Below are 27,493 nucleotides of genomic sequence, written 5' to 3'. Positions count from 1 at the left end.
GTGTTCGTTGGAGAGAAGTACGCGCGATTTCCACGTAGGTCAGTAAAAGATGGAAGAGAAGGGTACGAAGCAATACGACTATCTTTCTTACTCCATGGACGGTCGACGGGAGGCGCGTGCTCGCTGAATGCCGGTCCTCGATGTGTTAGTGCTGCCGCCAGTGGTGGGGGAAGGAACGATTGGTGGACGCTGCGTCGAGTTAGATGCTGTGGAGATCTCAACCGTCAGTTGCGCGGTGGTCGCCGTACCGGGTGTCACGGTTTAAGGAATTGTACTTCGTGGATAGTCTGTACGTTTCCTTATTCCTTTCATTTACGAACTCGTGTAGTTTTGTTTCGTCGACCGATACATGGAATTTCAGTGAACGAAATTTAAATCATAACCTCGAACAAAGTGTCGATTACATTGGAAACGTGAGTCGATGACACACGGTAATGGGAATGGGACATTCGTTGGAAAAGTTACGGAGCCCCCAGCGTTTTGGCGGAACGCGAGCATAGTGTTGTCTCACATAGCCGAACAGAAGTATGAGCATCACGTCGCTGGGAACGAGGTTAATTCGCGCCGGTGAGTCAGCACCGTGAACAATTAGCATTTTGATAGCGGGGGGTTGGTAACGAAGTTTACGGGATGCGCGAACTGAAATCACCGAGCATCTCGACGCGTGCGTAATTATCCGCAGATTTACTCTGTCGTTGGTACATCGTCGAGGACTTTCTCAGTCAAGTTGAGTGTCTCGCGAGTCGTAACGTGTAATAACGGCAGGTTGATGAAGGGCACTCGCGCGCGCGCTGGATCGAACGATTCGTCGACAGAGTGAAGTGTGATTCTTTTAAAGTGTAAACTACTTGGAAGCACTACAGTGAAACGCGATAATACTGGTACCAGAGCACCCTCTCGTAAATCGTTCATAAACCTAGCACGCCATTCGGACGACAGGTCAACTGGCAGTGAACTTCGTCCCCTTGAATTCCCATTAACGAAACTCAAGAATTGTTGGGATAGTTGAAACGATCTGACGCGTTCGAGCAGTAATAGCGAGTTCGGCATCGATTACCGGAGAGGGGGGGCACACACATGCCAGTCACTCGGAGTAAATATTGGAGGGCGTACACGAGCGACGACAACGTGCGTTAATAACGGAGCGTGTAGGACTACCGGGGAGCGGCGTGTGATGACCGGAAGTAGACGGAAGAGCGAAAACAAGGGAAGGCAACGAGTTCGCTAAAGATGCGTGGGCTCTCCGGTCCAGAAGGGTTCGGGAGATCGGTGTCGCTGTCGTTGGCCTACTGCTACTATCTTCTCGTGCCGGTATACCACGTGCTCGCCGTGACCAGCGAACTACCACCGAGGCTCGATTTACCGGAGTATTGTTCGTGGGACTCGCGACAGGATGGCGCGCTCACTTGCATTCACCGTTACACCGGGAACGACTCCCTCAGGACGAACTTTTCACAGGCGACTAGCGAATACGTGACCTCGATCAACGTCGTTTGCGAGGATTCAGAATCATTGGAAAATGGTATACTGAACGTGGACGGGTTCGTACAGTTATGGAGATTGCGATCGTTAAGGTTGACCGGATGCAAGCTGGTCCATTGGCCGGCAAAAGTTTTGAGCGGTCTGCGGGATCTGCGTAATCTAACGATCAGGAGCTTAAACGGACGAAAGAGCAAGTACAGCTTGGAGCTGGAGAACGGGGCGTTCGACTCGGTGCCACAGATTGAGAAGATTGATTTATCGTGGAACAACATCTGGCAGATACCGGAACACTTGTTTTGCCCGCTATCGAACCTCCTAACGCTGAACATCTCTTGGAACATGTTGAAGGATATCAGCGAACTGGGATTCAGGGATATCGCGGAGAAACACCCGAGACGTCAGCAGGAATCGACCCCGTCGCCTTTCCCTTGTTCTCTGGATGTGCAATCGTTGGACGTGTCGAGTAATCAAATTTCGGTTCTCCCCGCCTACGGCTTTTCCTCGTTGAAGAGGCTCCGCGTGCTGAACTTGTCGAGCAACGCGATCTCCATGGTTGCAGACGAGGCGCTTCATGGACTCAGATCCCTCGAGACCTTCGACCTGTCTGGAAACAGAATCGTCGCGTTACCGACGGAAATGTTTCGGGACGCGGCCAAGTCACTGAAGGAATTGCGGCTCCAGAACAATTCCATCAGCGTGCTGTCACCGGGCCTGGTCGCGGACATGAATCAGCTTGTCGCTTTGGATCTGTCGAGAAACGCGTTGACCAGCTCCTGGCTGAATTCCGCCACGTTCTCTGGTTTAATTCGACTGGTTCTTCTGAATCTGTCTCATAATCGAATAAGTCGATTGGATCCGGCTCTGTTCAAAGATCTTTACACGCTTCAGATATTAAATTTGCAGTACAACGAGATCGAAACGATACCAGCGGATACGTTCGCGCCCATGAGTAATTTACACACGCTAGATCTAGCTTTCAATCGATTGACTTACCTGGACGCTTACTCTCTCAACGGATTGTTTGCACTTTCTCTGCTGTCGCTCGATTCTAATCAGCTCGAAGGTATCCATCCGGATGCCTTTCGCAATTGTTCCAGTATGCAGGACCTGAATCTATCCGGGAACAGTTTGGACAGCATACCGGTCGCACTGAAGGACATGAGAATGCTGCGTACGCTGGACCTCGGCGAAAATCAGATCAGAAGCCTGAACAGACCCGGTTTCCGTGGAATGTCCAGTCTGTATGGATTACGAATGATCGGAAACGAGATCACGAACGTCACTATGGAGGATTTCGCTGAGCTCCCCGCTCTTCAGATATTAAACTTGGCACGGAACAAGATCGAGGTCGTCGAGGACGGCGTGTTTTCCACGAATCCAGCGTTGCAGGCGATTCGTTTGGACTCGAATTTGTTGCAGGACATGTCCAGTATGTTCGCCAGCGCACCTGGTCTCCTCTGGCTGAATATGTCCGACAACATGATCATACAGTTCGATTACAGTTATCTGCCAGAGAAATTACAGTGGATGGATCTACATAAAAATCTTATTATGGATCTCGGTGTCGCGCCACAGGGCATAAGATTACAGACGCTCGACGTGTCGTTCAACCGGCTAACGAGGATACATTCAAGGTCGATACCGGACTCCATCGAGCTTCTGTTCGTCAACGACAATTTGATACAGACTGTGGAGCCTCAGACGTTTTTCGACAAGTTGAATCTTACCAGGGTGGATCTCTACGCGAATCAGATCGTCAAGATGAATCTGTCTGCGTTTCAGTTGACCCAGGTGCCCGCGTATCGACAATTGCCAGAGTTCTACATCGGTGGCAACCCCTTCATATGCGACTGTACAACGGAATGGTTGCAAAGAATCAATTCGTTGTTGCTGAGACAACATCCGAGAGTAATGGATTTGGAGTCGGTGTACTGCAGGCTTCCGTACGATCGTCACAAATCGTTCATACCGTTGCTCGAGGCGAAACCGTCTCAGTTCCTCTGCACGTACAAGGCTCATTGTTTCGCGCTGTGTCATTGCTGCGACTTCGACGCCTGCGACTGCGAGATGACTTGCCCGACAAACTGCACTTGCTATCACGATCAATCCTGGTCGGCGAACGTAGTGGATTGCTCGAACTCCGGTTACAAAACCCTCCCCGGCCGATTACCGATGGATGCCACCGAGGTTTACCTCGATGGAAACAATTTCGGGGAATTGAATTCCCACTCGTTCATCGGCCGTAAGAACCTGCAGATTCTGTACGCGAACGATAGCAACATCATCGCTATACGCAATCATACTTTCAGCGGTCTGAAGCGTTTGTTGGTCCTTCATCTGGAGAACAACAAGATAAGCGTGCTCAACGGCGTGGAATTGATGCCTCTGGAGAACCTGAAGGAACTGTACCTACAGAACAATCTACTGACGTATATAGATAACGGAACGTTCCTTCCGCTACGTCAGCTGGAAGTGTTACGATTGGAAAACAATCGACTTGGCACTTTCGCTGTTTGGCAGCTCGGCCAGAATCCATATTTGGTCGACATCGGGTTGTCCAGTAACCCATGGAGTTGCGAGTGCTCGTACTTGGACCGAGTACGCGAGTGGATGTCCCGTAACAGAGCGAAGATAAGCGACTGGAGGAGCGTCACCTGTTCCCTTGGTATACCTATTACTCTTCCGGCGAACGGATCGGTCATAAATTGCGCGGCATTAACAGGCACGACCTCGGTCATCGAGACTCGACCGCTCGAGGCTTACTTGCCGCTACTGCTCGCCACCGCCGTGCTGATTTTTGCCATGGTGGCGCTGGTGTGTGGTGCATTCAGGCATCGTCGTACCCTGAGGACATGGGCTGCCAGCAGATGCGGCCTCAGAGCGTGTTACAAGACAGCAGCTTTCGAGGATCAAGAGAAACCCTTCGACGCCTATATCTCGTACTCCGCCGTGGACGAGGCGTTCGTTTCGACGATTCTGGTACCTGGTCTGGAAACTTCTTACCGGCTGTGTTTACACTACCGTGATCTAAGCGCCGGTAGCAACGTGGCCGATGCAGTGGCGGAAGCGGCCGATTCTTCGAGAAGAACCATCCTAGTATTGTCGAAGAACTTTCTGCACGGCGAGTGGGCCAGATTCGAGTTTAAAGCGGCGCTGAGGGACGCTCTGAAAGGGAAGGGCCGCTCGGTGATCGTGCTGCTGGTAGGCGGTGTGGGTCCACGAGATCTCGACGCCGATCTCAAAAAGAGAATCTCGTCGCACACCGTGCTGGTGTGGGGGGACAAGTTGTTTTGGCAGAAGCTAAGGTTCGCCATGCCAGACGTGTCCCCTGTTCCTGTTTTGGAGAGACCCCTGCCATTGCCGCCACCGCCACCGCCCCCGGCGCAGCATCAATGGACGTAGAACTGCCATTATTTAGGTAAGAGCCGTTATTTAATCTTCTTACTCTCTAAGAATACCTTTGGTTTTTTCTTTTCCCTGCCCGTTGGAAAGGAGTACGATGGACATTCGAATCGAGATCGGCAACAATAGTCAAACGCGAAAGTGGGTATAGAATCGAGGCGAACTCTGGATTGAAAATTCAGCCAAGATCAATGATTTCTTTCTATTTTGAAGATAAACGTTTTTTCTGTTCCCCGTGGTTGCTTCACAAAAGAACAGCGTTTGCTCTCTGAATCGATCGTTTACCAGCTATATCTAGCAAGCAAAGTATGCCGATTCCATTTCCAGTTCGCTTCGATTCTAAGCTACTCCTGCCCCTCTTTGAACCAATCGTCTCGAAAGAAAGGATCTCGCTGTTCACCGGCTTAGTCATTCGCCAGATTTTTATTATACCGAATCGGTTGTTCCGTCGAGCTCGTCGAATTTCAAGTACATCCTACTACGCGTCCGTGGTTCGATCGGATTTATAACGAACGCGCTTAAACGATCGAATCCATTCGTAGAAGCCGAAACACGTACCAGTACAGCGATATTCTCTCTAACAGCAATGCTCTAAAATTATATATCATACCCAAATGACAAACTAACGAGATCGTAGCCGTTTCATTGAACACGAGCCTCGACCTATGGCCTCGATTTAACGGCGGCACATTTCGCACCATTGTGATCGAACCGTGAATGGGGTCATCTTCGGCGGGCGGGTTTTGCGGGAACATATGGAACGATCGAAAAGTATACGAACCGATATTACGCGTGGAATTTGTCGTCATCGTCGGGCCAGTTGTCGTCGAGTTCAATTAGAAAACTCTATTGATCGAACTCACCCTCCGTAGTGGGCCGTTCACGAGTCCGCAACAATTCTCACCCACTTACCAATTAAGTTGCCTTTATCGGATGGCTCCCTGCCAGCGTGCAAAGGAACACAGTCAAAATTACATCGTCCGCTCGTTTCGCGTACGGACATTACCTTCAATCGATTATCATTGGCGTCGTCATTGCCGTTCTTAATTCAATACAGGTTTCGACGTGCATTTTGCACGACAACCTATTCGCTTTCGCCGATGTCTAACGTTAACATGTCCCCGATACCGAGCGCCACCGCCTAGCCTTTTAACGCAACTTGACGATCTATACCATGACACATAGCTAATTTTCTCCGTGGTATATTAAACCGAGACGTTCTACTGTTCCACTTCTTCCAATCCATGTTTCTATGGAATTTTCATAATACCGTTCATTCGCGATCTAATTAAACGATTAGCGCGTGTAGCCTGCTCTACTTCGTCAATTTCCTTTCATCCCTAGTGAAAAAAGTTATTAACCTCTGTATCTGATCTGAAGCAATTTTACTCTTCGAAGGGTGACACGTTCGTCGGAATCACATATTTGTGCTACGGTTACACATTGTCGGTGGAACAAGGAAATTAGGAAAGTCGATTGATTGGCCGATCCCTCGGAATTGTGCGGCGACAATGGCGTCGCACCCCCTCGGCCGACTTTGTTCCTTTTATTCGTGTCAGGTGGCCGTCCTCGTCCACGAGAACTCGCTCGGTCGTGTTAACTTTTCGTGACACGCTTCAGTTTCAGCTGTTCGGCTCAAGCTACGTATCCGCTCGGCCAGTGACCGTTCGAGGGAAATCCGAAGGGCACAAGGGACCGTCTGCGATGGTCCCTTTTTATTCGGCGTATTCACGCCTTGTGCCGCCAACGCTTCCATTAGCGGCTGATCCGTTGATAAGCCGCATCGATACTGGTCTTGCTTTTCTTCCTGAAATTACCCTCGATCCAGTCATCTTACGGGATTACGTTAGAAATGCATTCAGTCAAACAATATGTGATTGAAGCCACTTTCTATTCTCGTATCTGCGTTATCTTCCGTTCGAGAAAATATACAGGAAACAGATACTTTCGCTTCCTTTCGAGGCTTCTCTGATTTACCAGGATATATATGGTAGAGTATCTTATCGTTGTATCACGCGATTCGAGCGAACATATGCAGAGGAATGTTTCTAAATTCGTCTCTCTGATGGAAAAAGTTCGTAAAGATCTTCGTATGGAAACTCGTCGATAGTCCTATTTTCGTGTCCCGAATATTTGGAAGGCGATTCTACTGCAGAATAAGAAGAAAGAGGAAGGATCCTTGGTTGTTAGTCTGTCGTCGAACGAAGTAGAAGGAGAGGAGGCTCTTTGTAAGATCACATCAAAAAGGCAGACGGTAACGGAGAAGCTAGGGTTTCGTCAGGCTCTCACTATGGGGGAGAAAGAGGACCGTGTGCTCTTTTTACCGTGATTTATTGCACGCCATACGCGTAGCGGTACGGGGGTTTTGTTGTCAGTTTCGATTTCGGCTATGATGTACGAGTCGAGAAAAAATGGGTTTCCATCGATTGGCTTGTCGTAAGCTACTTCATAGCGCGCGCGCACTCTTTCAAATGTACCGCGTAATTTAGTCCCATAATTCCCTTGTATTTATGTGTTTTCCAGCTACGGCCAGAGGGTGGTTACTGGGAGAAAGAAAGAGAGAGAGGGAAAGAAAGAGAAAAAGGGAGAGAGGGAAAGAAAGTACGGAGGGCGCATAAAGCGCGCGGATAAAAATTGCCGGCGCGAGATCGCCGGTGAAAAATGCTTTTTCGCCGTCGATCGTACGGCTCTCGAAATACGTGTCCCGCCTCCTAATTGCGTGGAGCCCGGCGGCCGTTTTCGTTCGCGTAGCAAACTCTCATCCGGGGAACAAAAATCTGCCAGTAATCCCCGGAGCCAAACGGGCTGTCGAACGGAAAAGGAAAAGAGAACACACGGGGGCTGTCTCGAGGCGTCCGCCCATCGGAACAGGTAGAAATCTACGATCGCGCGTACCTGTTCGTCGCCCTTTACATTTGTACCTGACAACGGCTGGACCGAATCTGGAAGACAAATGGGATTACCACCGGCCTTGCGTTTTCCCTGGCCCTGAAGGGACGTTAGAAATTAAAAGAGGATTTGTACCGGTGGTTGATTCGTTGGTTTCTTTTTTTCTCGACACACCCTTCCCTTGACGGTGGGTGGTCGTTTCGGTACGGATTTTCAAAATGACGCAACGGGGATGGTAAAGTCTGCGACTTTGTCAGCGTCATGTCGCGGCTAAACAGCCTTCTTCTGAATTTTGTAAATAATCAAAGTTTGGATCTATCTTGACAAGAGGATAATCTGTATCTAATTTAAGAAGTCGGGTAGACAGTGAAACGAGTTAAGTTAAAGACTGCGTGGTGACTGTGAATGCAATAAACGAGGAAGTTGAGAAAAAAAAGAAAACGGTTGTTTCTCTTTTAATTAATTCCCGGTCGGATCTTGCTTCTCCTTTGGTCTTTATTCTCTAGAATCTCTCCTCCTTTATTACTCTCTCTCTCTCTCTTTCTCTTTCTTTTCCTAAGAAGACTGCGTTTAATGCACGATTATTTATTTAGTCGGCGACCGTCAGTGGCCACCGCATCGGAATTAATTGAAAGAAACCGCACACTACTATGCCTCTTACTCGTTAGGCTTTTCTACGCACATTACGCAAATTGCACGATAAGCTTTACGATCCGTGGTACGCGAGACGGAACACCGCCACCCGGTTTAATTACACGCACATCGGAAGAACAGCATCGTTACCTGAAAATTTGCCATCTCCAAATACTGTCCGGAAGCGTTAGAAAATGTCTTTCCCTTGAAAGCAAAAATAGACGAAAGTAAGAGGGAGGAAGGACCATGGGAGAAGGACAAAAAGAAAAGCAAACATACAGAGCTCTGTTATCCTGTTCCAGGCTCATCGGGTTCGAAGCCGCTGTAGATCACGCTTAAGCCCCTCATAAATTTCTATAAATCTATTAACTCGCGATGCATTTACATAACAAAGAGAGGATATTCCGACGCGCTCTCTGCATCTGTCCACGTCGATAAAAACGGTTCGCGAGCATAATTTTCGATCGCAAAAATATCGAGAAAAGTCTCAGGGATCGTGCGCCATCGATCGGTGATAATGAAACGACGCGATACGATTTCTCGCCCCTTGCGCGACGAAGCGCTCGAAACGACAAACTATCTGTCGCGTTATTCCCTGGTCAGCCATTTCCAGGTCAGGATCGCGAGAACAGGAAGGATGGATCGGCTTGACGTAACCGCATATCGACAACCGTGCTATTACATTCTCAGATTGGCGTATCAGTCGCCATTGGCATTATCAGCTGTCCACCGGGTGAAATGCACTTCGCAGCGAAACTAGTGGCAGCTCCAGTCGGTCCTCGGTGGCCTCTCATTGTCAGTTCGGTGTTTTACGGGGCCACCAGGTCACCGCAGCTTATAAGGATAGCGCAGTTTGCTTTTATCCTTTCGCCTCGTTGGCATTGTGCGCTCCTTTTCTGCGAATCCTTTCGAAAGCCGTTCTTTCCACAGGCATAAATGTAACTCGAGATATATACTCCGCGAATGAAACGAGTCAAATAAGCCGCTGGTGTTCCTTCAAAATCCCTCCTCCGTCTCTGTTTCTCCAGCTTCCTCGTTTTCCTGCTTTCGTGCCATTTCCCCTGCGTTCTTACTCTCTCTCTCTCTCGCTCCCTCTTTATATAGGCGTGAACCACTCCGAGCCGCTCTTGACGTTCCAACCGGGAGGGAGATTGGGAAAACGTGCCCAGATATCCGCTTCCTTTTCGACGGTGGCCGTCTCGTAGCACTCTCGGCCAACCCCCGCCGCATTACGCCGCGAAATGAATCGCACCGCTGGAATGAATGAGAGAATAACGAGCGACGATCCCGAGTGTGATTTCCACTGGTGAATAGTTAAAGGTAGAAACGATGCGATTCGCTGAATGGCCGACCGTACCATGAAGGAAACGATCGTTATGAAATTTTCGGTGGAAATTTCCGAAACAAAAGTGTCAATTTAGTTTCATTAAAAAATAAATACAGCCTGTAAATCGATGGGATTAAAAACATTTAATCTAAGAACACCGTCGGTAATTTTCTTTAATCCGTTTGCAAGCAATTTTCAACTAAAATCTACTATCCACTCTCCATAATATATGAACAAATATAACAGGGAGGAAAATTCGTTCCCGATATAATAAATCTGTTTAAAATTGCAATTACGCCGAGCGTGCGAGGGGTCATCGTCCTCTACAAAACGGCCCGTCGGGAATTTTATTAAAAAATACACGTGGAAATGGTGTAAACGTCAATATTTGCTCTTCCCTCCTACTCATTATCCACTCTCGTTTCGCGCGTTCCTCATTAACGAAAAGGTCAGTGTTTCTACCGGATCTCTCCAATGCAATGCTTTTGCTCTGCAAATATCGAAAATCTCCTATCGACGAGATACCGCGCGATTCCAGTAAGGTGATACGATAGCACGCAATAGAACACGTTATTTCATAACTTCGGTACTTTCTCGAAAATCGTACTAATCTTATCGGACACGCCATCGTATCCAGAGTGCACCTGCATCTCTGTGCAATATTTGAAGAGCTCAGAATTTTTATGGCGCTTTTAGACCCGGTCCATACGCATCTCGTAGTTTTTTCTTCGAGTTCCGTGCACAGCCGGCCCCACTCTCTGCCACTCCTCTCTTAGTGAAGTCGTTAACAGACTTATCTCGCAGCGTGTTTGGTCAATTTGGAAAGCATCTCTTCGCTTTAGCGCTCGACGATTTCCATCCCGAGTCTCGGGTATACACCGGCTAACTTCGTCATCAGAGTGCTTCTTGCGTCTTACTTAAGAGCTACTTCCACTTTTAATACGCGCTTCGTGCTGCTTTTTATCTTATCGAACTTCTTTCTTCGCTCAACGCTTCCTCTTTTTTTTTTATTGGCTTCAGCTCCTTCCATTCGGCGGTCCGTCTTTGTATACAGGCTCTTACGCGCGCTTTCAACTAGGATGGAACAAGGTTAACGCGGGCTGTTCGCGTCCTCTCGAAAGTCTCACGCGATCGCATGTCTTTTCTTGGTTACTCTACCTTTTTGTAATAAATTTTATAAAATTCAAGAGCAGTGGCGAGAAGATCGAGGCTACACTGGCTTAATGGCTCTTGATATTGCACTTTGGCGTAAAGTTGCACAAAATTGTAAATGTTTAGCAGAGTGTCATTTCTGTTCGTTCAGTGTTCGTTAATAGGATAGCCAAAGAAAAGAAAGATTAGAGTAAATAAAACGTATTGAAACGATATAAATGACTATTACGTAGAATGTATGTGAACCGGTTCGTGACTGTTGGCGTTTTGTATTTCCCTACTCCCACCACTATACCCGCTCGAAGCCAATGTCGTTACGAATAATTTAATTGTGATGTTGGAACCTTTTAAATCTTTGGTATCTTATCGAGGAAGCTATAAAACTGGCCCGCAACGTTGCCTGAATATTTTAAGGCAATTGCCATCAAAATGTTACTTTTTATTGCCTCCCCACGCGTTCGATGTATCTCTTCAGCTATCCCTTGCGCGGTCGCTCGTTTTTCCACAATTTGTTCGTTCCCAGCTGTCTGAACTCGTTTTCCTTCGGTCAGGGCTTTTTTAATCATCGAAACGAAAACGTCGCATGGAAATTACAACGACGCTCATTGCCATGCGGGAAAAATATTATATTAGACCTTTTTTTCAGCGAAATTTTTCACGGTCCGCCCTCGACCACGTGGTATTTTTATCATGGCCAGCGTAATACGGTGCTGCATATACGCAGCTTCCGTAAAATATGGTTACGTTGATTACTTTTTTTTTCTCTCTTTGCCTCATGCCCCTGTTATCCTTACAAACCACCCCCTTAGCGGATCCCCATTTTACTGCGCTTTTCCCCTCGCTTCTTGTTCGGTTAATGTAAAGAATCGGATATGACTCACCAGAGAAGGGAACAGGAATTTTCAGCGGATTCATGGCGGCGTACAAATCGATACGTTCTGCGTTAAAACGCCCGCACGGATCTAATGGCTGATTTCGTATCCTTCCGGACCGTTCCGTCCTCGAATATCGTTCCCCAAAATGTTTCTTGCGAACTTTTCAGAAAACCACGCCGTATCGACACGGTGCGCTACGCGCTGGCTCACGGTCGAAACGTCGACACACGAGTTTATTTGAACGGTTGCCGGAGAAAGGGAGAGAAGGCGGTGAAGAACGGAAGTGCGCGCACGAGCAACGCGGCCACCGGAAATAACAGACTGACCTTAACATGGCCACTGGTGCAAACTTTCAGATGTTATGAGTGTAAACTCGGGCCGTACTATCATCCACCCCACAGTCAGATACGCGGCGCCCCGTTTTATTTATGAAACGAAAACATTCTCGCAGACCGGTGCAGCCGCGGCGAGAATAATTTTCCGCGCGCCGCCGCGAGAATAATTTTCCACGCGCCGCCGTTTCGAATTAACCGCGTCCGGCTACGTTTCGGCTGATACAGAAAGTTATCGTTGCACGGCTGCGTGCACCTTGTCGATCCAGTTTCCGCCAACCTGGCTGCCGGAATATTACGTTCCCTTGAGGTTACCTAGGTTATTACGTTCTCTTTCCGGCGAGTTGCTTGCTTAACGAATTCGTCGCGAATTCTCCGATGTAATTTCCATTGAAATTCCTGTTGGGTCGAAAGTTAAGATGTACCGTAACGTGTACGAGAAACCAAGATTTCCCAATTTTAATCTTTCACGTGTTCGAGCATGTTTCTCGATTCGATGCGACGGGTCGACATAATTGTTGAAGATTTTAATCACGTCTGAACAGATGCTGCTGACAGTACTCGTCCCACTGTTATTCAATTAAAAAGAGAACAAAACCTAATTCTCTTTTATTAGCAAAGTTAAGTAACGCGAGATCAACCAACGTGGTTAATCCTATTATATTTCAAACGTCAGACGATCTCGCGAAAATCTGTTCCCTGGAAAGGGTAGCAACCCCTCTGAAATTAGGCTGGCCCCGTTAACAGCTGCGACAGCATGGCGAATTCCGAAACGCGATCAATTTATCAGAGAGAAACGTGGACGTGACTAGACTTAAGGCACGATACATATGGCCGATTTAACGATATTGACTGGGAAACTGGATTCATGATCGGTCCTGACTGCAAGAGATTATGCCTTTCCGTGGAATATTTTCAGCGACGACATAAAACCGGCCGGGTTTGAAAACGCCAGTTAGAGAGGTGGGAGAGAGGCAGTCGTGTAAAGGAGAGGATCGAAGCCAATTATGCGCGGTACCAGCGTCAAATTCGTTACGGTGTTACATTGTAATCGAACACGCGCGACAGCCAGGGGAACGCAGTGAATGCGTTTAATGGGGGGAGAAATTTTTGGACAGTCGGGTCCAGGTCCAGATCCCGTGACTGGTAGCTTTTGTTGTAGGGTTTTCAGGATTTCGGACTAGGGTCTCCTCCCTACATTTCACTCTCTCTCTCTCTCCCTCTCTCTCTTGTTCACTATTGCCGTCCGATGATTTTGCAGTTCACCCCGTTCCGCCCTTGGCGTTAATTACTTTCTCGTTTTTGAGCGACGCTGTTCGCCGATTTTTCCTTTGTGCCTGATTAATGGACGCGGTAAATGCTGGCGTGCAAGCGGCGCGGCGTTCGTGAGATTGACAGACGCGACAGGAGTGCGGAACGCGATCCAGAGGGTAAATGGCAATTTTTTCGCCGTGAACCTGGCCCCACTGTTCAATTTCTACCTGGATCAGCATAGAGGACCGTCCAAATTTTGTGGTCATAAAATCGAACATAATATCTCACCGTTAACATATCATTCCTTCACTTCTCTTCTTCTATCACGATCATAGTTAAATCCGTACTTGGAAGAAAAAGATTCCAGCACAGATATTGTATATCGGAGATTTAAGCAAGGCCAAATCGCGGGAAAAGAAAATGGTATCTGTTCGAGATTTTCCAGCAGGACGTCTCGAAGGAAGGTAGCGAGTATCGACGTTGGTCTGCGCGGTCGTGAATTATTTACGAGCTTTCGCCGAGCCCGACCGTTTAATTCATACGGAAGGAACGATAATATCCGAGGGGGATGAGGGCCGAGAAGAACGGGAACGCGTCGTCGAGCCCGCCGACTGCGGCTCACCATTGTTACGCTCGGCGACGAGTTTGAAAAGGACAATTTTTCTGGCCGCTTTGCAATTCGTCGGATCTAGGACGGAAGACGAATGCCACGAAGCATCGCGGCGGATTCCTTTCAAACAAACTTTTCGGAATTCAGGCAAGCAAGCAGCCAGCCAGCCACGTTCCCTTCGTTTTCAAGCAGCGCTTCCTCCTTAGCGTTCCCTTGTTATTTCAATTGCCGGCACTCTACCTGTCATCGAAGTGTCAGTTCAGGCCTGGCCCGTTTTAAAAGAGCAAACCGCCGCGCTACAATTTCTCTGCCTCCCTCGTCCATTCAGGGGATGATAACCGTGAGAAGATCGAATACAGTCGGCGAGGCAGCATCTTGTCTCGTGTCTTCTCTGTGCGTACCTCTCTTTTCTCTTTCTCCCGCGCCCTGTCATCTTTCCTTCGTTTCTATACCTCCCTCCCTCGGTCTTTCGCGTTTTGTGCTCCTTTCTTCTCCGAGAATCCGCAAAACGGGCCGCGTCTGCCTATCATAACATCCTCGTTTTCACGGTAACAATGTCGGCGTAACGAGACGTGCGACGGGAATATCGAATGCGAATGCAGGCAGGCAAACTGTCCGAGATAGGAATTGGAGATATTCGTGAACTTTCTCCCTTTGAGAGGTACAAATTTTTTACTTTAAGAGAACCTGCCGAACGTGACGATAGAAAGGGATGCTGCGCGTCTCTTTCGTACATAGTTTCTTTCAAACACTAGTCTCGCGTTGTGTATGAGAAACGTTAACGCGATATTCATAGTGGTTCTCGTCTTTCTCTTAAATTCGTAGTTTCTTTCAAACAGGATCCTTGCGCTGTGCGCGAGAAATGTTAACGTGATATTCATAGTCGCTCTCATCTTTCTCTTAAATCCTCAATTATCATTCTCTTAAACGATTTCAACATTTGTATAAGCTTCTTCAAATGCTAAATGTACTTTTAATAGCTGCCACGATGCATTTTCCAAGCTTAGACTCGTAAAAGAAATATGTGTGTATATCCTAATTGTATTATAATTAGACTGCGAGTGTTTATGCACGTGGGAGGATTTAAAGCTGCAAAAATGAAGAGGACGCGTATTCTACGCGAAAGATATGTAAAATATTTGAAATAAAATATTTCATACCTTACAATTATATGTATCTTGGAATTAATAGACGAAAGAAATCGTCGTTTACATTACGTTCATAAAAATATGAAATTGCATAAATATTCAGAGTCTACCAAAGTGTCTTAAATTGGCAATTGATTTTTCAAGCAGTCGGATTCAATCATTCCTGTAATAGCTCGAGCGTTTCCAATTAAAATTAATACCAATTTTTCTCGGCGAATTTCACCGTCGATTATACCACTTTGTGTATCATTTTCCGTATTTCTGCACCGTAATTTTTGTAATCTGCTGTGTGCACGCCCGGAATTACGAGAATTTCATACCCGGTACGATTTTATTAAACGGCACGTTCGCGCAATCGGAATTTCACCCGTGTAAAGGTAAACAAGAACTTCAAGCACAGCTGGCATTCGTTTTCTTACGATGGTAAACGTTAAATGCATTAGCGTTTAACAATGCGCGAGAGCGCGTGTAATCATTAGCCAAGCACAAAAGCTTCGCTCGCTTTGTTTTCCAACTCTAGTCGTCGTTACGTGCATTTAATATCGGAACACGATCAACCGATCAGAATGGTTTCGTTAAATTAAATCGAATTGTTGTTCCACTTACATAAACAACAACTTCTGTTTCCATCACGTGTAGGAATTAATTCGGTGCCGTCGCGTGGAATCAATTACAGGTGCATTGTAAACGGAGAATCCAAACAGTTGTGGGGCACTTGCAGTGATCCAAGAAACAATTAGCTGTTGTTTGAATAAATTAAGATAATAATGAGTTTATCAGAAGAGAAAAAAAGAAAGGACGTCAAATTAATTTCTACGATTAATACAATAAAATCGCGTCAAATACGATACACAAGAAAATTTCTACTCTGCACGTAGTTCCATGCATAGCTTATCGATATTCTCGGCTTTTATCTCTGCGATCTATCGAACAATGGAAACTTCAATAGGAAAACGGTACGCGGACCGTTCGATAATTTACGGGTACGTGTAATCAAATAAGAAAAGAGGAAGAAGATGGCGCAGAGTTGTAGCGGATGTTCCTCGATGCAAATTAATACGTAGAAACGGGATTTCTCGGGAACAGAAAACAGTGTTCGACGAGAGAACGACGCTAAAGGCGGAGGTGAAAAATCCAAACGAGACTGGCTTCGGTAGAGGCTGGTGGCCGTCATTAGAGACTTTGAGGCCGCGCACCAAATTACGCGTGGATCCCCGTATGATCCTCGCTTTATTAAATCTACCGTGTAATTTTCGTTCCGTTCGTTCCAATTCGACGGGTTCCACGTGCGTGTCTCTGTACCATTAGACCCTTTTCGTCCATTCTTCCTCCCTTTTTTCTTCCTTCCTTCTTTCCTCTCTCTTTATTTTCCGTGTAATAATCCCTTGTTTATGGCCCATGACTATAGGAATCTTCGTGACAATCGATCCCGGTGTGCCCCGAATCTTCGACATCTCGTGAAAAAAGAAACGACATTCGGCCCTTTCTCCTGTCCCCATCCTTTTCTGCCGCGCCGTTAATTTATTCAGCAAACACACACGTTGAAATACGAACACGCGCGAAGAGGGAGAGTTCGATCGTACGGAGGAGTCGCGAGGAGAAACGGAACAGCCGGCTGTAATTCAATGAAAAGGGGCTGAATCAACGCCGCGAGAAATCGATAATTTACGGCTGTGATTCGTCACGCCTTCGTGTTAATTGTTTTTACCAGAGCCAACGGTTTATCCGTGGGACGGATCATTAAAAGTATCCCCCCTCTCCGCCCAGCTGGATCACCAAATAGAAGACTCTTCGATTATCGTATTCGTTGATTTCGTCAGGGTTCCCAGTCCGATCCATTGCGCAATAGTCGTCATCGACTTCTTAGCTTGGTAAGACGAGAGAGATAGGTTTTTTACAGAAGGGGCGAGACCGAGAAGTCGAGCAACGGGTATCCTTTAGCTCGTCGAGGCCGATCAGGCGAGGAGAAAATATCGCGCGACCCGTTGAAATCGATTATACGCCGCTTCGATAGTTCCGACACGTCCCCAGGAGGGAATAGCTAAGTACAAATTTAAAAAGGCTTCATTGGCTGGCGCCAACGGTTCTGGGCGAAAGCGAGAAAAGGTGAAACTTTCGATTGATTTTTTCATGGCGAGTTCGCAGTCGCTAGTAATCCGAAATTCCCCCGTCTTTCCATCTCCTTTCTTTAATAGCGTAAGGTCTCGGGGAAAAAGGGTAGGAAGGACGAAATGAAAAGGAGATCGTAGATGGTTGCCGCGGCGTCTCGCAACCGAGAGAACTTCCCTCTTTCTCTGATTCTCTTTATCCAACTCGTTCTTTGTTTACACGACTTCTGAATGAAACGGAGAAACTATTCGGCGGCAGCGCTTTAATTAATAAGCGGATACACGGATACACGTATCTCACCCACCTGTCCTCCCCTTTTCTCGTCCTGTGTGTACCTACGTGTACGTGTGTATGTGTGTGTTGTTCATCAAGGTAGTTCGATAATTTCGTGAATAAATCGACGCAAATATTTAACGTATCGTGCAAATAAATGTTCGTTACGGTGAAATTATCGACATCAGTGCGATCAGAAACGTTCGTTCGCTCCCATTTATAAATTGGAAAATTAGATTACCTGGCTATCGTTTAAGCATCTTCCAGAACGCCACAATTTTTCGTCGATCGACTGACCGATCGACTACTTTGATTGCTGCTCAACGAGCCGTAAAATAAGAGAATTAAATGAATCTCGATAGGAGAAAGATGTACGCTACCTTCGAGGTTATCTTCATCCTGTAATCCACCTATCTACCACTATAAGAAAAAATGGGGATATTATTTTTCTTTAAAGCGACGGTAATAGGGGAACATAGGTTGGCAAAGTTTCTAAACTGTTTTAAAAGTACTCGGTAGGAGGCAATTTAATCACAAAATTACAGACAGATATCTCTATTTTTCTGAATTATTTTATCATTTTCTCTTCCTTCTTCCGTATCATAGCATAGCATGGCATCGTTTACCTTCTGATCTTGAGATACTTCTTTTCCCATCCTATCGGCTGTCTGGCTTATTTATCGACCATTCTCGATACACTGTTAATTCCAGTGAACACACGCGCGTAACATCGTTACGACGTCGTATTAGCATGTCAATTACCGTCTTACAATAACGCCGCGATGCTCGTTCCTCGATGATTGCATTAAGTATCGCGTAACAAGATCTCCGGCCCATTCTCTCCGTGGAACGACGTTCCTCCGTGAGGAACAATGGCAATTTTTCCTGGCCGCCTGGGTTCCCTCAGATACGGCCAGTCTCGCGACGTTCCCGGACAAAGAGAAGCAATTTCGCGTACACGACGCGCCACCCTTCCGTCACCCACTGTCCCGCAGGAAATTCGAGCAGAGGCCAGCTTCGCTTTCCACCAACGCATTCTCCTTTTGTTTCCGTCGTTTTCACGCCGAACGTTTACTTGTTGCGTGTTAGTGCGATTTTATTCGCGACAAATCATCCCGTGATTCTCCGTGATTCCGGTTCCCAACCCGTAATTAACGGCCGTTGCATTAATTACCGTCACAGCCGGCGCGCAGCTCGTGCCTGATCTCACTGATCAACTGAATAGTGACAGCGCTAGATTTTTCATAAAAGTTCTACATTGCAATTAACATGCTCTTTATTTCTATTTTAATATTTTTAGTTAGTCGAGGTAATACGTTTGCCACTCTCGAAATTATTTGGGGTTTCATCCTTTAAACATAGCTTGCACTTTGAACGACGCTGAAGATATTACTGTTCTAGAAGTCGAAATAATTTTTGTCAATAGGAAAGATATGTGCATATAAATATTTAAATACTTTCTATAGAGTAGAAGTCCATTTATTCAATCTCGCTGGGGAACAATAGTAATTCAAGTTCGTGCAATAGGAATTTACCAATTTTGCTTACTATTTATTTTTCATTCGTATAATAATTCACGCGCTGGTGCGAGCGGAAATTCGTTTTATCGATCACCAACTATAATTCTGTCCCCATAAATGGAGTCCCGATATAATCGTTAAACGCGTATATGCACTTCTAACAGTATGATTACGCGATATTCGCAACGAATGAATTAAATACGAATATCTATATACGTGGTAGTCGCGCATTCTTTATATTATAATTAACGTTACGATTCTCTTCAAAGGACAAAAATTAAAGATAGATGACATTCTTCTTCACGATCCCTGAAAACATGACCAGTGTCAAGTTAAAGTAACACCTTACGTAATCATCAGGTTAAGGTATACTAATCGACGTAAAATCGAACCTCTGTACGGCGTATTTCGCGAGGTATTACTTAAAAACGTGTATCAAGGAGCGTTTAAAAAGCTCGATTACAGGATTTCACGGCAATAAAACGGCAGCGAACCCGCAGCCCCGTTTCGGCCGTAAATTCGTCATGATTACGTATAAACTTCAGTATGAAAAGCCCCGCAGCGTACAAATCATTCGAAAGCTCGTAAAGGTACGACGGGAGTTGAACGAAGGAAACGTTGGAACGCGCGATTAAAAACGACGCAAAGTGTCGGTGACAGCCGTGAAAGCGTCGTTCCCTCGGGTTTTCACGTACATACGATTTAATCGATAGTTTAATTAAGCATGGTAGCGCAAAAGAAGCTTCGACCAGCGCGAAAGTGACGCGATGCGTCCGAGTGTGATTCATCGCGAACGACTGGCCTCGAAGGACAAGATAAAAACGTTCTCCATTAGCGCGTATTCTGGGGTAAATACGTAAGGCCGAAGATTTATCGCTTTCATAAAACTCCCCTGGCCGAGGTCAAGAGTTAATTTCCCGGAGCATCGACAAAAACGTAACTCGAACTCGAGGCTACGTTTTTCTTTGACCTGTGATCGCGCAGTTGCCTGCGCGGAAAGCGGAAACCGCCGAAGAAGAGAGTAACCTTTTCCGTCGTTATCACGACAGTCAGTTTCGGACGGTGAACTCGATCCTTTAACATCGGTTCGTTTGAAGGAGATAAGACAGGATACCATGGCATCTAATTTATTTTATGTACACGTTATTCGGACGTGGATGACCAACGTTGGTCATTTTTTAAGGTTGCAGACGATACCGGTCCTTTTTATCGGTACTGTGATAGGGTTGACGTCTCTTCTTCTTCGGATATCGTTGGATTTATTGGGATTTTATCGTATTCTATCTTCGTTTATCAATTCGTATTATTATGTAACTATGGGGTGGAGCATCTTGAGCGAGGTCTTGTACAGAGCGATAAAGACAGCAGCAAGTTTTGTATCTTCCAAACGTGTTATTAGAGATCAGAGAAAAATTGGAAGATTCTGTAACACACTGGTAGCACACTAATACCATCTTTCAGAAAACTTTAATACAATATCTCGATTTCAAGCCGCTTTGACATCGCCCGCATTAAAACCCTCCGTTCAGTACGTGCTTTCGAAATTCAATAACGAATCCCGATTTAACCTCCTTTCGTTTCCAATAAATAATTTCCGAGCCGCGAGCTCAGTGTCACTTGACTCCGAAAAGTCTGCTGTCGTGTCGTTTACGATAAATATTTCCTTCGAGTCAGCATCCATCGAAGCTCAGGGTAGATTAACTCCCGAACCAGGAGGTGGCTCGTGACGTGGATTTTCGTGGCTGCATCGGAATAGGATCGATCGAACACGTCGACCTGGAATCAACCTGGTCGATTCCGCCTGTTTACGTTCTCGTGAAAACTTGCAAATGCACGGAACTTTTTCTTTTTTTTTTTTTTTTCGTTTCCCTTTGTTCGAATCACAACGAAAAAGGAGCCTCTGGCGCCGATAATTCGCGCGCACGATCAGCCACGCCGAGGATGGAGCAGCCGGCCGTGTGAGCGTGTATGTCTGTTGTGTTGCGAAGCCGAGGGAGGCAGATGCTCACTCTACAGCCTCACGCCCCGATACAATGGGTCCAGAATGCGAGACGAAAATAATGGTGGTCGCCTGTAAACCTATGAACCGATTCAATACGGTCCCACCTTTCTTCCCTCTGCTCCTCCAGGGAGAGAACGTCGACCGTGTCTTCTTTGTCATGCCACTTTTACCTCCATTTATCTCGCCGCGCATCCGTCCCCGTTCTTGTCTCTTCGCCGTTCACGGCGTATCAGTGTCCATCTTTCTTTATCCGTGCATCTATCCCGCCCCCCCCCTATTCTACCCTACCTGCTGGCCCCTGTGTATCTTTCCAGCATCTTATTGTGCCCCATTTTCTCGGAAATCTTTCTCTGTCACGAGATCTCGTCCTATACGTTCGATTCGAAAACTTAACCCCAGAACCGCGGCTTAATTCTTCATTTTACTCCGCCGGTTATTCCGTGCAAAATCGATCGAAAACCTCGACATTCCCGATAGAGATGACATGTACGATCGCTAGTTTCCATCGTGCGTCTCGTTCGTCCCATAGCGTGATTTTTATTAGAAGGGTGGAACGTTACAGCGTTCCTCCATTTCCCGTGCGTCGTTCAGGCACGCGTGGAAATCGAAAACTGCAAGTAAACGAACCCTATGCTGTTACACGCTTCTCCCTCGGGCGTGTTCTTCGAGCTGCCGGTCCACTCGTTCGTGGACCTCTTAGATCACTCTCGAGAGACACACGCGTATTTCCTTGCTGGATTCAGCCGTCCTCTCTCCCTTATACATCGGCGGAAGGACGAAGGAATAGGGTATGAGGGACAGAGAGAGAGAGAGATGTAGTGCCATTGTGCTAATCCCAAGTTACGTCTAGAGGTACAATTGTGTCAAGTTTACGGTCGAGCGCGATTCCATTCGGCCGACGCATCCAGCTACGTATACCTCCGACGGTGTATCTACAAGCGGCCTGCGAGCGGAACAAAGACGGAGATAGAGTAAATGGCAGGGGATGGATAACACAGTCGGTCCCCTATCAAAGAAGGAATTACGGGGAACTAGTTTTCTATGAGCTCTTCGGTTTCCTTACGTAAGATCGAGCCTGCAGGATGATTCCATTATTAAGTTCCGAGTTGCGTTGCCTTTCGTCCGCGACCTGTCTTTGCCAACGTATCCCATTTTCTTCTCCATCCTCGTTACTCGTATTCGTCTTTCTGCAAGACATGAAATTTCGCGTTTTTCTTCTTTCGATCTCTTGGTTGTATCGCTTTTACAAATTACCGCGCTGCTACTTATTCCATCAGCCGAATGATTCAACGTTTCCTCGGGCGTAATATGTATAGCCTGATAGCCTTGGCTTTTGCCGGCACGCTTCTCTCAAACGAAGATATATTCGTTAGCTTCGTTTTTGGAACTGCGAACGACGCGTTAAAAGCGTACGATCTTAATCGAAACGGAGAAAAAGAGATCTGTAGGAAGATGATGAGAAGGAGAGAGATACCTAGGCGACGAAACGAGGGGTTGAAACTCGGTGAAAGTACATTGACGTTTATGGGTTCAGGCTGGTTTCACGGAGGTGGGGACGATTCGATGAGTAATGGGGGCCGCTTAATCATTTTACGCAACCGCCGATTATCTGGTGAACTAGATAACAGATACGTAGCCGGCATACGCGTAAGATTGATCGTACACGCCATCATTCGGTCCGTGCGAAGAAAGAAATCAATTAAATCCTTTATGTCGGTCCCCTACGGCGGATCATATCTGTCCGATGTAAAAACATCCACACGACGACGATTTATCTTCCCAGTCGAAAGTATCTCCATAATATTACCGATTAGCGGACAACCGCGCATTCAGAGTTCTTCCATTAGAGCGCGGAAACGAAGGAAACGAAACGATATACAGCCGTACGATCGGCGGAAATGGGGCGAGTGATTATAAAGTCACTGATCCAGTCCCTTTCGTCCGATCATTTTTTTCTCCGCTCGTAACTTTCTACCAGACAGACGCTTTAATTACTCGCGTGACGGTGCACCACACCCTATTAATATTCTCCGCGTGGTTCTCCTCGTAGACAGCGTGTCAGTACCTTCCACCGACGAAAAAACACACGCTCAAACACCATCTCCCATGGTTCTTTCGCCCCGGTAGCCGAGGTGGTTATGTATCTCTCCGGCGTTTCCTGCATAGGAAACACCATGAATTTTAACGAACGAACGCGAACCGGATGATAATATCAGCGCGGCGCGGGTGCGAAGATACGCCGGAGACCCGTGTCAACGGCGAGAAAGCGTAACGCGATGCGACGCAACGCGACGCAGCGTACGAGCCGCGCGACGTGCCCACGGGGGTTGGAATTTCGGAACGAAATTACGGGTGATTTAAAAGCGGCTGGGCAACGCGTTTCTGCCGGTATCGCGGCACGTAGCCGCGCGTGCACGCGCCTATATAGATTCCGCTGGTTATGGATCGTCGGCCGAACCTGGCCAACAAATATTCGAGTATCTCTTTCCCTGCGAGAAAACGCGCCCACGGGTCCAGACGAGACGTGACCGAGATAACGAAACGACTCCTCTTCTCTCTTCTCTATTCCCACGTCGTGGTGTACGAAGACGGTGCTCGCGGCCGTTTTAGCGGCGCCGAAATCTTGAAAAGCTCTCCATCCACCGAAACTTTCTTACGTACGATCCTCGCTGAGGATTGTATCGTTTTCCCCCATTCCGACTATGCCTTCTTTCATATGATGGAACCTCAGCGGTATATACATATATGTATACGTGTGTTTCGTCCAAGCGTAATTCATATGTGTAACGTAGATAGTACGCGTGTAGGTATATACGTGTCGCGTTGGGGAAGAGATATTTATTAGATGCCCCGCGCATTGAATTCTTAGGAGACTGCTTTCGCCCTCCGTCGACGGGATGAGACGCGGTTAACCAACCGTGAACGATAGTGGATTTTTACGATTATTTATCGTTATTACCGGATACACGTGCTCGTGTCCGTTTCCAACAGTTACCCCCAGAATTGTCGCTCGTAAAATCGTGAACGTGGAATCGAGGCAGCTCCGCGCCACTTCTATGTCATCTCTGGTGTGTTCGATAGGCGCCGATGTCTTTACGTTTTTCCTTCTTTGGCCGACTCTCTCTTTACTGCGTCCTCGTTGGAGTTTTTCAAGCCGGTATCTCGCAGGAAGCTTGGGCGAATGCTTGCGTGGAAGATAGGAAAGCGTAGGAAGGAATGAAGACTCGTCGATGATCTGGATTGGAACTTTTTTGCTTGGAGAGCAGGATGCCTTTGAACTAGAAATAAATCCTTCCAAGTGATTAATGGGGCTGGATATTTACGATTTGTCGAAGTGTGAATAACATTATTCTTCGGAAATTTTTTACAAATATTCGACGTCAAGCGTTGTCGTTGTAAAATATTATAGATCAGTGGAATTAATTTGCGTTTTAATTCATTCGGCTTGGCTACCAACCAACAACGAATTCCACGTTGCTAACCTGTGGCAAAGTTCGCGCGCATACCTACTTTACGATTCATGGGAAGCCTCGAAATTTTAATCGTCCGGATGAAAAAACGTGAAAAAGGTAGAGAGGCTAGATCGGTGGTAAAATTCGGGCAGAATTTCAAGAGAGCGCCCTCGTGTTCTCGCATAGTGTCGCACGGAAACGCACGGCATTTATCTGGCTAACCGCCGCGTGCCTGTCGCTTGGAATTGCGATCCGTGTCCCATTGTACTTAAATAGTTCGAAATGACGCCGGTCGATTTAATTTCGGGTTACTGCAACTATTTCCATTTGCAGAATTTATATCAGCCGTTTTGAACGTGTGCACGCCGCTCCGCCAGTCGTAATTGCGTATCGTAAAAAATACACCCCCGCCCATGGCTTGCAGCCCTTGCCAGCGAGCATAATTTCGAGAATCGTGCGCGTATTACCGCGACCAAGCTGCCGCTAATAAGAGTCCGGTATATTATTTCTCGTTTACTGTACGCTTTAATTAATCGCAATTACGTTTGATTGAATATCCTGCAGCGGGACGAACGATAATTGCGACAAAGTGACCGGACTATATTCGTTTCCATCGTGGAACCTCTTTTCGAACGACGGTAGTTCATTAGTGTTGCCTGTAATATTTTTTTCTCTCCGCTGTTTTCACCGAATAATTTCATCAACAATTACTCGCTAATGAAACGCGTTCCACCGTGACCAGGGAATAAACCCGGGGCCACGAGGCGTGGAATAATAGAAAAATCGCACCGTCGCCGCCGGAAACGTCACAATAATGCTTGTCAATCGATCGGTCGCTGATAATCGCAGAAGCACGCGTTTCGTCGCCCGGGCCACGCCGCCGCGCTGAATTAAATCCAGCACAAAAGCGATCCGTCGAATCGATCATTTTCATTTTTCAAAATTCACCCTTTTGTTCGTCGTCTGTCTGTCTGTCGATAATTCGATTCATGTACGATCCTACACGAACGTTGATTTCGGCTAGCCTAACGGTGTACGTATTAACGGAGAGGGTGCGCCGAATGATTCGCACGATGCAAAGACGTCGCCACGTGCGAATTACGCGGTAATACGCCTCGGAAGGTCATAAAACTGCGCACGTGGACGCCTGGCCCTGTGATAATCGCACTCAGACACGTGGCCCGCCATTCAAATTGGAAAATCATGATCGGAAAAGTTTTTTAACGCGACCGCCATCTGGCCCACGGCACTTGCGTTTTATATACATCGATACGAGGGGTTAGAAAACTACTGAATTTCGCTGGTAGCTTCAGTTACAAAGAAAGTTTCACCTCTTTCCGGTTGAAAGTTCGTACAGGTCATCGAGTTCTTTGGAAATATTTGAGCGAAACGGGCGGGAAAAAGAAGGAGGAGAGGTAAGAGAAGGTAAGAGGAGGTTGGTGCATCGAGATGGAGGTTGAGGAGTTTTTGGAGGGAGGAATAACGGAGCAGCAGGTGCTTCAAGGGCAGCGGTCCCTCGGCTGAGAGTCGAGGTACACACAGCTTGCCCGGCAATTTCATTCGCCTTCTCCCGCTCCGAAAATGATTGGTCGCACCTTGCATCGGTTATGCGCTTTTTATCGGGGCCCCTGCTCGCGCGCGCGGAAGCTAATAATTTAAAGGCTGCCTCCCGTGGTCCGGAGGGGATTTCTCGGGAACGCGACCCGAGGAATATTCGAAAGTTGCGCGGAATTCGCGCGGAAAGTCGGCAAAGTGGGATAAAAGAGGCGACCAGCGTGGTCCAGAGGCTTTCTTTGACATCCGGTAGAATACTCTTTCGTGAAAGTTCTTGGTAGAATTTGCGTAGAACCCGATTAAACTGGAACGGAAGGAAAGTAAGGGACTTTCTTTTTCTTTTTCGCTACGATCGCGTCCGTGAGTTCTCGAATGTAATTAAATGGGAGGGCAGAGGAGATCGTCGGAATATATTCGATGGACAAATGCGATTCGACACGGAGAGCTACGTGTTTCGGAGCAGAACCGAGTTCCCTCGTCATCGTGAGCACGACATAACAACGCGATTAATTTTTTCTCGGGATATTAAACGGAGAGATAGAACAGAGTAATAAAGTCCCGCACCTTTTTTCTTTCCGAGTCTATCGAATACAGTAAGAAACTCGTACGTGGCGGCGCGGCGGCGGATCGGCAAAAATCAGGCAGACCGGCGAAAAAGTTAATTCCGTTAGTTCCAAGGGTCGGTCCTCTGAAAGCAGCAGCAACCGCTCAAAATCGTTTCGCGTGGCAAAAAAGCAGGCAGAGAAAAGAGGATCTTTCGCACGCTAAAAGTTACGCAGAGCATGGAATAAATTCGAACAACTGGTGGGGCCAATAAAAAGTGCCTATAAAACATTTGCACGCCGAGCGCGGAACCCAAGGATAGTGGAAGGTTGCCCAATAAATTTCCAACCCTCGCCAGGGCCTTCGGTATATGTATTCCTTGCGTACATCGAACGACGAATTTGCCATTTATACCGGATAAGCAAGTTTCCCCTTTTCCTTCGAAATTGCACTCGGAGGAAAAATCCTCGGACTCGTCCCTTGTTCCTTAGAAGCTTTTCTCTGTCAGTACCGGATGACTTAAATCGCCTGTAAGAGATTTTCACCGGAGTGGCCCCGCTCGATTGAAATGAAGTCCTGGATACTGTAATTGCGATCGGATAAACAATGTCGACGTAGCTCCTTGCACTCGATCGGTTTTTCTCCTTTCCTGCTTCCTCCATTTACTTCTTTCTCCACGCGTTTCCATTCCGTTTCCTCCTATTCTTTCTGCCAGGGAAGCTCGTTCATTCGGCGTCGTTCTTTCTCATTCGTTTCTCTTCTCGTCTACTGTTCGTCCCAGCTCGTTCTCTCGATTCCTCTCGCGATGCAACCGCCCGGAATCTGATCGTAAAGGTCAAAACGACTGTCTCTGATTGATTTACCCACGGTCAATACACGGTGAAGAATTGTTTGAGAGCAGCGTCGATTCTCTCTATCCTCTATCCTGAACATCCA

At 47.0% G+C, this 27,493-nt stretch overlaps 1 protein-coding gene across 2 annotated transcripts in view; it reads left to right on the top strand.

The window, feature by feature from the left end:
- The first annotated feature begins 219 nt into the window (after positions 1 to 219).
- The window catches only part of Toll-6 (Toll-like receptor 6), a 47,162-nt gene continuing 19,888 nt past the window's right edge, over positions 220 to 27,493 (top strand). Inside the window, exons 1-2 of one of the 2 annotated variants that reach the window (XM_033341260.2) lie at positions 220 to 4,900; positions 7,408 to 8,201. In XM_033341260.2, the coding sequence (XP_033197151.1) occupies positions 1,231 to 4,884 (3,654 nt within the window). In that variant the 5' untranslated portion in view covers positions 220 to 1,230 and the 3' untranslated portion in view covers positions 4,885 to 4,900; positions 7,408 to 8,201. Of the gene's footprint in view, positions 4,901 to 7,407; positions 8,202 to 27,493 lie in introns of those variants that run through there. The other variant, XR_004464803.2, reaches the window with a different exon arrangement.

The sequence above is a fragment of the Bombus vancouverensis genome, chromosome 5 (assembly GCF_051014615.1).
Source record: "Bombus vancouverensis nearcticus chromosome 5, iyBomVanc1_principal, whole genome shotgun sequence".
Lineage (NCBI taxonomy): Eukaryota > Metazoa > Arthropoda > Insecta > Hymenoptera > Apidae > Bombus > Bombus vancouverensis.
The sequence above is the reverse complement of the archived record's forward strand: the minus strand, read 5'-3'. Positions and strand labels throughout refer to the sequence as shown.